Here is a 12,333-nt window from a genome sequence, read left to right on the forward strand (position 1 = left end):
CTCTTTGCAAAATGAAATGTTGGAAATGTCAGATTTATAATTGAATCACATAACACCATTTTTATAACATAATTTATGGCATATTTTTGTACAAGACATCTATGCAAAAGAATTGTTAGGAGATGTCACCTAAAATGTGTATCCTCTTGCTGTGGAGGCAGTTGTGCATTCCTGAAGGCTCTCCTGTTCAGGTGTGAGCAAGCTTGGAAGGTTTCTACAATGATCCCGAGCCAAATTCCAGGATGGCTACCTAATGATTTATTTGTTTTGGTCAAATGACTCTTGAATCCCCTCTTTTCAGGTATAGATGGGCTCTCTTCTTCCCTGGTAGAAAAAGGACTCAGCCACATGGAGGAAATCTTGGGTTTTTGAAGTCTTGAAGGAAGGGGTTTGATAATAGGGATTTCTATCCTCATCAGCTGCTGTTTATTCTGCCTTGTCTCAGCTGCTTTGTTATAGTATAGAGTACTATTAAAAAGAGGTGTGGAGTACCACAGTTACTTAAATGTAAAGTGGTTTAGTATAGTGCAGCTTAAGTTATGAGAGAGCTAGGTAGGATAAGGAGGCCCAGAATTATACAGGAGGAACAAAGGGACTTGAGTTGCTTTCAAGAAATTTGTAAAGCTCTTTCACTGACAGCTGACTTCTTCCAGAAATAAAGACCCTTAGGAAAAATCTGATTTTTGTATCACTTAGATTTCCTTCTTACTCTATCCATCATCTAAGGGAGCCATCTCTCATAATGAAAGACTAAATAAATAAATAAAGCCACCCCAAAAAGGAAGACGAAAAAAAATTTAGCAAAATCTGATGTTCCATGACTGTTACAGGTGGAAAAGATGTTCCAGATCACTTACTTGCTTTAAGATAAGAGAGATGTCTTGGGGGGGGGGGAGAGGGATCTATTCTGGCCACTGGCTAAGAGGGGACCACAGGGTTAGTAGGATAGCTAGAGCACTCAGTTGGTATCCCCTGATAGGTGTCTTTTAACGATCTTGACAAAGGAGAAGACGGTACCAGAATGGCAAGTGGGGGGTTGGGGAAGAACATTCACTTCAGTTTTGTTTCATTTGTTTTTAATTTTGAACTTAAGCATCAAAAAAGCAAATGCAGAACAAGGATTGTATATGAAACTGAGCCACCTCTTGGGAACTTTTAAAGTATCTAATAAATTCCACACATTATTTAAAAATCCCTACTTGCCTGTGTGTCCTGAACTTTTTTCTCTTCTCTGTATGTTTCTAAAAATCTCAGTGTCTTTTCCCTTCCCCCCTCTTTTGCATAAGTAATGCTAATTCTCCAATTTAAAAAATGATAATATAGTCAGCCATTTGGTAGTGCATAAGCAAGCTCCCCCTTGCAGCCTGGTTCTTGTTATATACTTTTCATTTTCTTTTATTCCCAGAGCAACTTACTTAACTTCATTCCACTTATAGATTCTTGTGAATTTACGTGACATAGTCATGGAGCTTTAGTAAGAACATTTAAAACCATAAGGCATATGGTATTTTAAGTTATTTCATTGTTTATTATTTATTTGGATTTCATTGAATTGAGGCCCGGAGAGATGTAATTTAATCAGGGTCACCACAGTATACTTAGTGGCAGACCCAGAAGGAGAGCCTATTTCTCCAGAATCTTTTTTTAAAATTGATCCTTGATACAAATATATGACAATTTAGTCATTGATTTCTAAATCATTTGCTTTAGTTTTTATGACTATTCTTTTTTAAAAAAAATGGAAATACATTTAGAAGAACTGCACATGCTTAACCTATATTGGATTGCTTGCTGTCTTGGAGAGGGGAGGGACGAGAAGGGGAAAATTTTGGAATACAAGGTTTTGCAAAGGTGAATTTTGAAAATTTTTTGCCTGTATTTGGAAAAGTAATATACTATTAATAATTAAAAAAACATTATTAATTCTAGCTAAATTATGAACATTGGATTTATAAGTTTCCTGTATCATAAATCTGGTTGCAAATCTTGGCCCCATTCCCCCAGCACCCCAGCTGTCCTGGACTTGTACAGGGAAGTGTCTGACCTGTAGTAATCCTTTTTCTGTATTTGGTTTTATGTACAGTTTCATTTCACCTTTTTTCCTCTTCTTCCCCTTCCTCCCCCCTTTCTGGAGGTCTCCATTTCCAATTACAGTAAAATTTTTCAAGCACCATCTTTTAAAAAAATGTTTTAATCAGCTAAAATCGAACCCTTTCCCTTACTGAAAATATCAAGAGAAAAACAACAGCTAACCCCCCCCCCAAACTGCAAAACAAATTACCACAAATGTGAATAGACAATCAAAATACATTTCCACATTGACCATGATGAAATTTTTTTTGTTTCCTTCTGCACTCTGAATCTTTCACTTTTATCAGGAGGTAGGAAAGATGTTCCATAATTAGTTTTCTGGAATTGTGATTGATCATTATGCTGGTAAGAGATCAGCACAAAAATATTCCATTATGTTTATATTCAATAGTTTACTGACCCATTCCCCAGTTTATGATTTAAGATTTCCATTCTTTGCCACTTCAAAGAGCTCTATTTTTATACATCCTAAAATTTTTATTTGCTTAATACTAATCCTTTCTTTAATTGTTCCTTCAAAATCCTCCCTCCTTCCTTTCCTCCATATTTAGTGTTTCCATATTTAGTGAAATGTTCTCCACCCAACTCTGTGCTTTTGTGTGTTTTTGACCACTTTAGGTTGAGTTTTAAATGTCAATCCACTCTCCCTATCTCCCTCCTCATGGAATGGATTTCTTATATTTCATACTCTCCCATCCCCTTCTCCATGTGTATTTCTTTTCCCCTTTCTTTTATTTTTAAGATCATCAAGATACAATAAAACCAGTTCCAGACCTTGCCACTTTGTATTCCCTCTATAACCTCTGATGATGGTTGAACTCAGAAGGGATACTCTTTTATTTTTGGATATAAGCAGTGTATCTTTATTATATGGGTGTTTTATTCCAGGATCTTTAATATTCTTGGTACCTACAAGCTTTCATTGCTTTCTGAGTGATGTGGTGAAAATCAAAGTCTAATTGTGCTCCAGTAGCTTGAGCTTTGCAAGTTTTTCCCTGGGTTTGGGTCTGAGCAGGAGTAGACTGCTGCTTGGACTCAAGAGTCCAAGCCCTTTGGAAAGCACTGTGGATTTCAAGTGGAAGAACTGCAGGCTTCCTTTTGATCTGGGATTCCTGCAGGCTGGGATAGATGTTGGAATGAGACTCTGTTCTATTCCTGGAGTCTGAGCCATCCTATTACTGCTGCTACCTTCTATACTTTCTCCTTTTTTTATATATGGTCTCTGCACAGGTCTCTTCCTCCGTCCATCCTGCACTACCATATAGTGGTAAAGTTACCAATTTGTACCTGTCTCTGCAACAGGATCCTGGAATGAGTCTGGGACTTCTTGGGATATGTTTGGTGCTGGATGGCTCTGTTCCAGTGTCTGCATATCTTCCTGGGTATTTCCCAAATGATTCACTCACTTTTTTCCTGGATTTCTCCATCAAGCTTTGGTCTAATGCATTTTCTAAAAATTTTAGAGGATTTGTGTGAAGGGGGAATCTGGCCCACTACATTATCTTCACTCTAACTCTCAAGCACCATTTTAATGGAAATTCATTTAATATGATGTTGAAAGTCCTTCATGAATGCAGATCTCCCACTTCTGTGGTATATAATTCACTGAGTCTAGTTTTGAACTGGTTTCTCAGCCATTTTTAAAAAATGATATTAATGGTATTTTATTTTTTCAAATGCATGCAACAATAATTTTAAACATCTACTTTCACAAAACCTAGTGTTTTTCTCCTTCTCTTACTCCCTTCTCCCTCCCCAATGCAGTAAGCAATTTGATATAGGTTAAACATGTGCAATTCTTCTAAACATATTTCTCTGTCATGCTTAGCCAAAAAAAAAAAAAAAATCAGATCAAAAGGGAAAAAACACTATTAGAAAGCAAAATAACAACCAAGTGATAATAACAACAAAAATGTGAACATACTATGCTTTGATTCACATTCAGGTTCTTCTCTCTGGATGTGGCTGGCACTTTTTATCCCAGGTCTAATGGAATTGACTTTAATTGTTGGAAAGAGCCAAGTCCATCACAGTGATCATCATGTAATCTTGTTATTGCTATGGATGATTGTTTCTTGGTTCTGCTCATTTAACATCAGTTTATGTAAGTCTCTCTAGGCCTTTCTGAAATCATCCTGCTAATTGTTTCTTATAGAACAATAATATTTTCATTACCTTCATTTACCATAACTTATTCAGACATTCCCCAACTGATGGTCATTCACTCCCTTCCTAGTTCTTTGTCACTACAAAAAGGCTAGCCAATAATCTTTTAAAAGTATTTTTAAACAAGAAATTAAAATGTCTTTGAAAACTTTAAAAAATGTGTGTTTCTATCCTTCTCTCTCTGTCTTCTCATTGAAAGCAATAGTATTTCTGTGGTTATTAAACAGCTTTTGGTTTAACTGGGATCGGAACTAACTTTCTTCTGATTTTTAAACAATAGACTTGGGAACGTACTTTGGGCACAAACCATCTCCACCTCTCCCCAAACTCAAGGGTTCCTGTGCTTTCCTTGATTCACCATCTTTTCACATTTTAAATGACAGGTTTTTTTTAACTGACAAGAAAACATTTTTTTTTTTTAAATTAAAATTTTTTTAAATTAAAAATTAACTAGCAACCTTAAAGATGTCAACACCAGTATTTGTTAAATCCATCAAAACACTCAAATGTGGAAAATTCTAGCAGAATTCTTTTTTGTTTCATGGCTGTCATTGGTTATCCTTTGAATATTTCTTGTATTGTCCATCCAAGTATCCTCAGGGCTGGGCTCCTAGGATTGTGGAGGGTGGATTCCTGGGCTTTTGCTAATAAGCAGGTTATGTCTGTTACTTGTGTTACAGAGCAGCTTCATCATTGTCTTCCTTCCACCTTGTGCTCAGTTGTGGTTTTTATATGAAGTGGACCCCTGAAGCCTTTCTCTGGACAAGGAAGCAGCCCCAGGCTCCCTTGGACCATGCACATGAAGCTATAGAGCTGCACCTGGCCCAGATGGGTTGGTTTGGTGTGCTTCTAGACTTAATTTACTTTATTTTCCTTCCTGTCAGAATCCCAAGTGAATGTAGTTCAGATTCCTGAATATTGCTTTTAAAACTCTTACCTATTTCAGCTTGAAAATTGAAACAGGCCCCTGAGTTTTTGCAATTAGAGCAGCTGCCTCTTCTTTAGATAAGCATATAAAGCATTTCTAGGCAGAGAACAGTGGGCTTGGGTTCTCCTGGGATGTCCCAGAATTGGCTGGAACAGACGCCTCAGACCCCACTGTTCTTAGAACACTCCATTGTGCAGAAAGGAGAAGTTGGGAAATCGAGCAAGCCCTGGTTTATTACTTTTTCTTACCCAGTGTCCTCCCACTTGTCCTTTTCCAGGAGTTTGCAGCACTGACTAAAGAACTCAACGTCTGCAGGGAACAACTTCTTGAGAGAGAAGAAGAAATTGCTGAGCTAAAAGCAGAGAGAAACAATACCCGGGTTAGTACGTCACAGCTGCTTGGGCTCATGGAGTGCATCCCACAGGCGGAGGGACCGAGAGAGGGCTGGACTGGTGGTTGGCCTCCATGGGACAGCTTAGCATGGAACTGAAGTGGTGCCCTCTTAGTGAGGGGTGCTGAGCAAGGGGACCCATCCTTTGCTTGCTAAGTTTTGGGGTTTTTCATATAGTGATTGAATAATTGACTAAATGAATGGTCAGTAAGAGGCTCTAGCCACAGCCCTGTTCCCACTCTTGTTATCTTGTACGTTCACCATGGTGGGCATGCTTTCTAAGCTTCTTAGAGACCAGCTGGGATCTTTCTTTGTATCCCTTGGGGCTGAGCATATTGATTAAATTTAGGTTACATATTACATTTTGGTATTTTTTAATTTTAAAAATTGGATTAAAATTTTAATTTAAATTAATATTTTAATCCAATTTTTAAATTCTTTTTTAATATATTTTAATATGGAAGATTCCTAAGACCTGGACCCATTCCTTCTAACCTCCAAATTACCAAGTCTGTCTTCCAGTTGTCAGTAAACCTTTCTAAGCACCTACTATGTGCCTGGTACTGTACTAAGGTTTTTCTCTGAAAACAAATGTACATAGACGTTTGTTTCTGATTTGGTTTTGCTCTTTCAGCTGCTGTTGGAGCATTTGGAATGCCTTGTGTCCAGGCACGAGCGATCTCTGAGGATGACAGTTGTGAAGAGACAAGCCCAGTCTCCTGCAGGCGTGTCTAGCGAGGTGGAAGTACTCAAAGCACTAAAGTCGTTGTTTGAACACCATAAAGCTCTGGATGAAAAGGTGACCCCTGGTGCTGCTCCTTTCCCCACTTCCTTCCCTGCCACTGCCACTGGCACCACCATTCAGGCTGAGGGCATAGTCTTTGCCATTCCAATGGGACTCTGCTGTCTCAGTTTCTTGACCATATCATCCCATCCATTTCGGGGCAGTTGCCTAGTCCTGGAAATGTTTTTCACTGTGTCTCAGGCACTTTGCACTTTTAGGGAGCAAGAGGAAAGCAATTGGAGTTAAGTGACTTGCCTAGGATCACACAGCTAATAAGTGTCTAGGGTCACATTTGAACTCAAATCCTCCTGACCTCAGGGCTGGTGCTCTGGCCACTATGTCATCTAGCTGTTCTCCCTTGAATACTTTTACAAAGCGAACAGCCCCCTTTGAATCATTTTAAAAATACACTAAATGAAACCCAAAGAATTACAAAGGGAACCAATTAAGTGGAAATTCATATGCCAAGTTTTTTCCTAAAAAGTCTAAAAAAGTTCATGGATGCCTGGAAATTTGTTCCCAGATTAGGTGAGCTCCATCTAGGAGATAGAAACCTAGACATTGATTTTTCCTTTTTTATCCCTTTCTTTTAAAGGTGAGAGAAAGATTACGAGTGGCTCTGGAAAGGTGTAGCTTACTGGAGGAAGAATTAGGGGCCACCCACAAAGAGGTGAGTGAATGGGGGGGGCTCTTGCAGATTTCCACTCTGAGGGCAAGTTTAACCATATTGCAGCATTGTTAACTCTGAACTAAACCATTTTTGGCATTTTGAAGACTATCCTTGGTTTTTACACCATCCCCTAACCTTCAACACAAGGTATTCTACTACCTCCGTCCTCCTGTTCCTAGGGAACCATCCCTGCTACTACTCTTATTTCTCAGGAGAAGATAAAACCATTTTAACAGTTACACATGTCTGTTATTTGGAGAAGTGAGGCTGAAACTCCCCTGGTGCTTTTATTACTTGGATGTTCTTTGTGACACCAAAGAAGAACACTTTTCTGATGGTTTTAAAGGAAGTCTTTATCTGTAGAAATGGTGAATTATAATTGGCATTGATGTGCTTGATTTTCAGTTAATGCTTCTGAAGGAACAGAACAATCAGAAAAAAACACTTGCAGATGGGATGCTGGACATAAATCACGAACAGCAAAACACACCAAGCACAAATGGAAAGGCAAGTCTTTGAGTCTGTGAAATTAATTTTAATTTATGGAAAGGCATCTTCAGAAAGGTTTTCCTGAAAAACTGCTCAGAACAGAAGTTGGGATTGGCTTGTCTAAGCCCCCCATTGCCCAAATCTAGTTTAATATTCCCGTGGCTATTTCTCTGGATCGGGCACCATAAAGCTTTATTTTTGTTTTGACAGAGATCTTCTGATGGATCTTTGAGTCATGAGGAAGACCTAGCAAAAGTGTTAGAGCTCCAAGAAATTATAGATAAGCAGTTAAAGGAACAAAGCCAGATGAAAGAGCGGCTGGCGGCCCTCTCGAGCCGGGTCACCGAGCTGGAGGAGGACCTGGACACTGCCCGGAAAGACCTCATCAAGTCGGAAGAAATGAACACCAAACTGCAACGAGATGCCCGTGAAGTGAGTAGTGAGCCTTTGTTACTGAGGAGGAAGAGGGAGAAGTAGCAGGATGGCAATCAGGCTGCATGGAGTAGGGACGTGCTTCTCAGAATCCTCCCTGGGAGCTCTGAGAGGCTCCTCCCTTTCCCATGGCAGAGTAATGACTGTGGGGAGCCTTGGGAGCAAGTCTAGCACTTCTGTCTTGTTCTTTGCTTGGCTTTCACCAGCATGGACTTCAGGTTAGCTGGGGATTTTTAGAAGCACCATTGTTAATCTGTAATAGAGTGGACTTTGGCTTTTCTCTTTTTTATGTGCACACACACACACACACACACACACACACACACACACACAGACACACTCAACCCTTTTCAAATCATTTGGGTTATACAAGGTGTCTGATTCGGTAGATAAAGGGATACATTGCACTAGAAATGATTCCTGACATTACATTTTCTCTACGAATCAGACTTCTCAGAAGCCTCTTAAGCAAAGCCTGGGTGACAGCTTGTCCACAAGGTTTTAAAGAGAATTCTTGTCAAGGAGGAGATGCCCCCCTGAGGCCCTTTCCAACATGGAGATTTCGTGATTTCCCTTTAGGATTAGGGGCAGTCCTTTGTGGGGAATGTCATAGATGTGGCCTATAATTTGTTACTCCTCCCTGTCCTACAATGAACAGATAGTATATTGGAATAAAATAGAGGTGATTAATATTAAAGGTCATTAGTTTTTTTCACATTGATAAAACTGTTCATCTTCATAAACCTCATGCACAAACCTCCAGTTTATAGGTTCCGATTTCCTTTTTAATGGATTGACTCTGAAACAAAACCTTGACTTGAATTGTTCTCGCTTTTCTGTATAACAGTGTCAACATTACCTGTTGACTGAGTTAAAGGAGTTAACAATATTGACAGTCTCCTAGGAGTCTGCCATTCTGTCCTTGGTTTGTAAGAAACAAGCTGCTAAGATCAGCTGGAATGGCGTCAGGTCAAAGAATACTGGGTGTAGAATATTTGTGGTTAACCTAACGACGAGTGGGTGGAATGTATCCACCCCGGGATGCTTGGGAACCAGCTGGGAAAGGAGCAAAGACGCACATCTCTGGTCATCACTGTTGCCCCAAAGCACAGTCACAGTAAGCACGGGCTGGAGGCTGGTTCTCCTGCTGCCTCTCCGCTTGCTCCCTGTAGCAGATAATAGGTCCGTTAAAGAGACATTCACACCAAGAACTTAGAGCAAGTAAAAAGAGTTCTAACCTTGAAATGGAAACCGCACCCTGCTGTATGTGTCTCCCTGGGCAAGTCACTTTTCATCATCCTCAATTCCGGATCTGTAAAATGGGTGTGACAGACCTGCTTCTTTCCAGGGTCCTTGTGAGGCTCTCTTCTGTAAGCATCCTTATTTAGGGTAGTCACTTAGAGCATAAAACTGTGTAACTGGTGAAAAGAGGGAAAGCCATGCTCAAGTCACACTGCTTTCCTAGGTTATCTGGGGGAAGCGGTTAGACCAACACTCAGAAGCCAAAGTTGATAAATTGAGAAAAGTTACTTCTCACCAGGAGCTGACCCTCCCACTGTGGAGACTTTGCTTCCATTGCTCATCGAGCCAATGGGATGATGATGTTGGCTTCTCTGCTCTCGTGGTTGTCACTGAGGACCTCCTAGCGTTCTGGGTGTGACCTCACCAGCACTCTGGGCTTATTTTCTTGGACTAGATTCTTATTTTTCTGATGCAAATGAGCAGAATTGTAGCCCTAGATCTGAGTGTTAGCTTTCTCTCTAAGGTGAGGCTATGACCTTGTGAAAGGGCAGAGGCTTGCATATGTTTGTCTCTGTGTCTCCTGTACTGGGCTCAGGGCCTGGCGTAGAGGGAGCGATGCCCATTGGATCCCAATAAATGACTAGAGTAGAACTGTGGAATCTGAGTTCAAAAAGACCTCAGGGCCCATTTGCTTTGATTTGGATTCTTTTAGGACCTTGCACAAGAGGTTGGCCGGCTCCTTTGCCTGCAGCTCTCAAGGCACCTCTGTCCTAGGGGTGGCCCCAATTTGAAGAGAGTTTTTCCTCTCTGAATCTCCCTCTTGGCTGCTTCTTCCTGCTTGTGAGATTTTCCACTTTTCATAAGGCCTCATTCTTAGAATCTTACATTTATAATTATAATTTTAAAATTCTTTATTGAAAAGTCAAGAGATGAATTAAACTTTGTAAACTTTGTATACCATAGTACTCATCTGTTTCAGTAGCACTGCTTTGTATATACTTATATTTAGGAGAATTCTTTTTTCCTATTAAAATCTATATATTTTGGAAAGGTTTCTCTATCGAATTTTGTAATGATCAGATTTCACACTGTACTTTTACACACAATTATGCCCTCTTATCTCTATGTCTGAGCAGCATCTGCTTCTTTCCTCTACTTCCCCTATAGGCCATGGCCCAAAAGGAGGACATGGAAGAGAGGATCACAACTCTTGAGAAACGCTACCTCGCCGCCCAACGGGAAGCTACATCTGTGCACGACCTCAATGATAAACTTGAAAACGAAATTGCTAATAAGGACTCCCTGCATCGCCAGGTAGTGTTTATGAAGGAGGCTGTTGAGCCTTTCCTTCTGTCGTGAGTTTGAACAGAAGGTGCTCTTGTCCTCAGGCTTTAAAAGTTTTTATAAGTCTGAAGTTTATGACTGTGTCCTTACTTGAGGAATAACCCTGTCTCCTCACAAAACCGGATTGTTCAGGCAGGTCTGTGGAGCCAGTGGTGGGCTGCCGGTCCCTGGGGCTGGCCTCCCAGCACTTTTCTAGATTCCTCATTGAGGAGCAGAGAAACAAAGGAGAGCAAACCTAATTCAGTTGTTTTGGTTCTTGTTAGTAACTTAGGTAAAAGACTTATGAGTGAAACCTTGGAAACCACTCTTGCCAGTGCGGTTCTTAGCGGTTTATTTTTTGTCACCCTTCCTCCACGGGAGAGGTTATCCATGATTAGTCAGGAGCAGCTGTTTGGCTCAGTGAGCAAAGAGCTGCCAGTCAGTGTGAAGATTCAGTAGTGCCCAGGGGCCTGACAAAATGTGTGACCCCCAAAAGTTCTCAGTGCTAACATTTGAGTAGGCTTCCATTCCTTTCAGTTCAGTGAGTAATAGTTGAGCTCTTCCCTATGTATATGGCCCAGTGGGCTGAGAGAAAAACCAGCCTTCCTGTCCTTGGAGCGTATAACACACATGGCAAGTCCAGGTATGTTAATGGAGAGGAGAAAGCATGAAGAGGCGAGGGTGGTGGTGGTGGAAAACTGTGGTTAGAGGTGGCATTTGAAATGATCTTTTGGAAGGAATCTTAGAAGCTGAAGGGGTGAAGGTGAAGAGCGATCTCTTTCTAGGTATGATTGACAGTGTTTGCAAAGGCAGAGCATTCAGGGCTGAATTGGGGGAATGTCATGTAGGCCGCTGTGCCTGGGGGTGTGAGTGGTAGGTCAGTTGTGAAGGAAGTGAGGAGAATTCGGAGAGGAGGAAAAAGAAAGAGATAAGATGAAATGGTGTTTTGCCCCGGGGCTTCAAATTAGGCTGCACTGCTTACTTTGCAGGAGGCTTCAAGCTTGAGATCCTCTTGGGTTTGTCTTCTGCAAGTTACGTAGGAACTAGGCTTAGAAATCATCATAAAACTTTTTTTCTGCTTTTTAGGAACATTCATTTATCATGATAGTATTTTATTTTTTCAAATACACATAAAGATTCACATTCAGGGCATTGAAGTGAAGTAGGATGCATTAGAAAGAGCCCTTTCTAGACTAGAATTGAGTGAGAAATACCCTGTCTTGTGGGAGACTGCATCCCTCCACCTCAGAAATACCTGTCCTGTGCTGTTAACAGCTGGATTTTGTTCCAGAGTGAAGACAAAAACCGCCAGTTACAAGAACGCTTGGAATTGGCGGAGCAGAAGTTGCAGCAAACCTTGCGGAAAGCGGAGACCCTGCCTGAGGTGGAAGCTGAGCTGGCCCAGAGGGTGGCTGCGCTCTCCAAGGTAGGGGCCCTGGACCGTGCGGCCTGGAACTGGGCGCTCGGTGCTTCTCAGTCAACAAAGTTGATTGTCCCTGGATGATTTCTGATTCAGTGCTTTTCCTTGTCCCTCATTGGAGAATGCAGCGTGGTGAAATGTCACATTTCTGTCTCGTTTGTGTGATTCCTAAAAGCTTTTTCCAGTTGGTGGCTTTATGTAGTTCATGTCTCCCTGGCTTGTTTGAACTAAGGATTGCTGCTTTGTAGAGCAGCCCCTGCAAAGCCTGGGGGGCTTGATTTCCTTCCCAGGAAACAGGTTTGCTGGTTTTGAGGAAGAAGCTTTCTTTTAAAAGTCATAGCTGATGGACATAACAGCCAAAGTGAATTCTTGTTCTTAAGTCAGTGAACAGTGGAAA

The 12,333-nt window shown here is 41.0% G+C and overlaps 1 protein-coding gene across 6 annotated transcripts in view; it reads left to right on the forward strand.

Moving 5' to 3' along the window:
- Positions 1 to 12,333, forward strand: part of PPFIA1 (PTPRF interacting protein alpha 1) — a 93,777-nt gene that overhangs the window by 39,196 nt on the left and 42,248 nt on the right. For all 6 annotated transcript variants that reach the window (XM_074273295.1, XM_074273290.1, XM_074273292.1 and 3 more), the window contains exons 3-9: positions 5,463 to 5,564; positions 6,211 to 6,375; positions 6,956 to 7,030; positions 7,436 to 7,537; positions 7,730 to 7,951; positions 10,361 to 10,507; positions 11,808 to 11,942. In XM_074273295.1, the coding sequence (XP_074129396.1) occupies positions 5,463 to 5,564; positions 6,211 to 6,375; positions 6,956 to 7,030; positions 7,436 to 7,537; positions 7,730 to 7,951; positions 10,361 to 10,507; positions 11,808 to 11,942 (948 nt within the window). The remainder of the gene's footprint in view (positions 1 to 5,462; positions 5,565 to 6,210; positions 6,376 to 6,955; positions 7,031 to 7,435; positions 7,538 to 7,729; positions 7,952 to 10,360; positions 10,508 to 11,807; positions 11,943 to 12,333) is intronic.

Source organism: Sminthopsis crassicaudata, chromosome 6 (genome assembly GCF_048593235.1).
Source record: "Sminthopsis crassicaudata isolate SCR6 chromosome 6, ASM4859323v1, whole genome shotgun sequence".
In the NCBI taxonomy this organism is placed as follows: domain Eukaryota; kingdom Metazoa; phylum Chordata; class Mammalia; order Dasyuromorphia; family Dasyuridae; genus Sminthopsis; species Sminthopsis crassicaudata.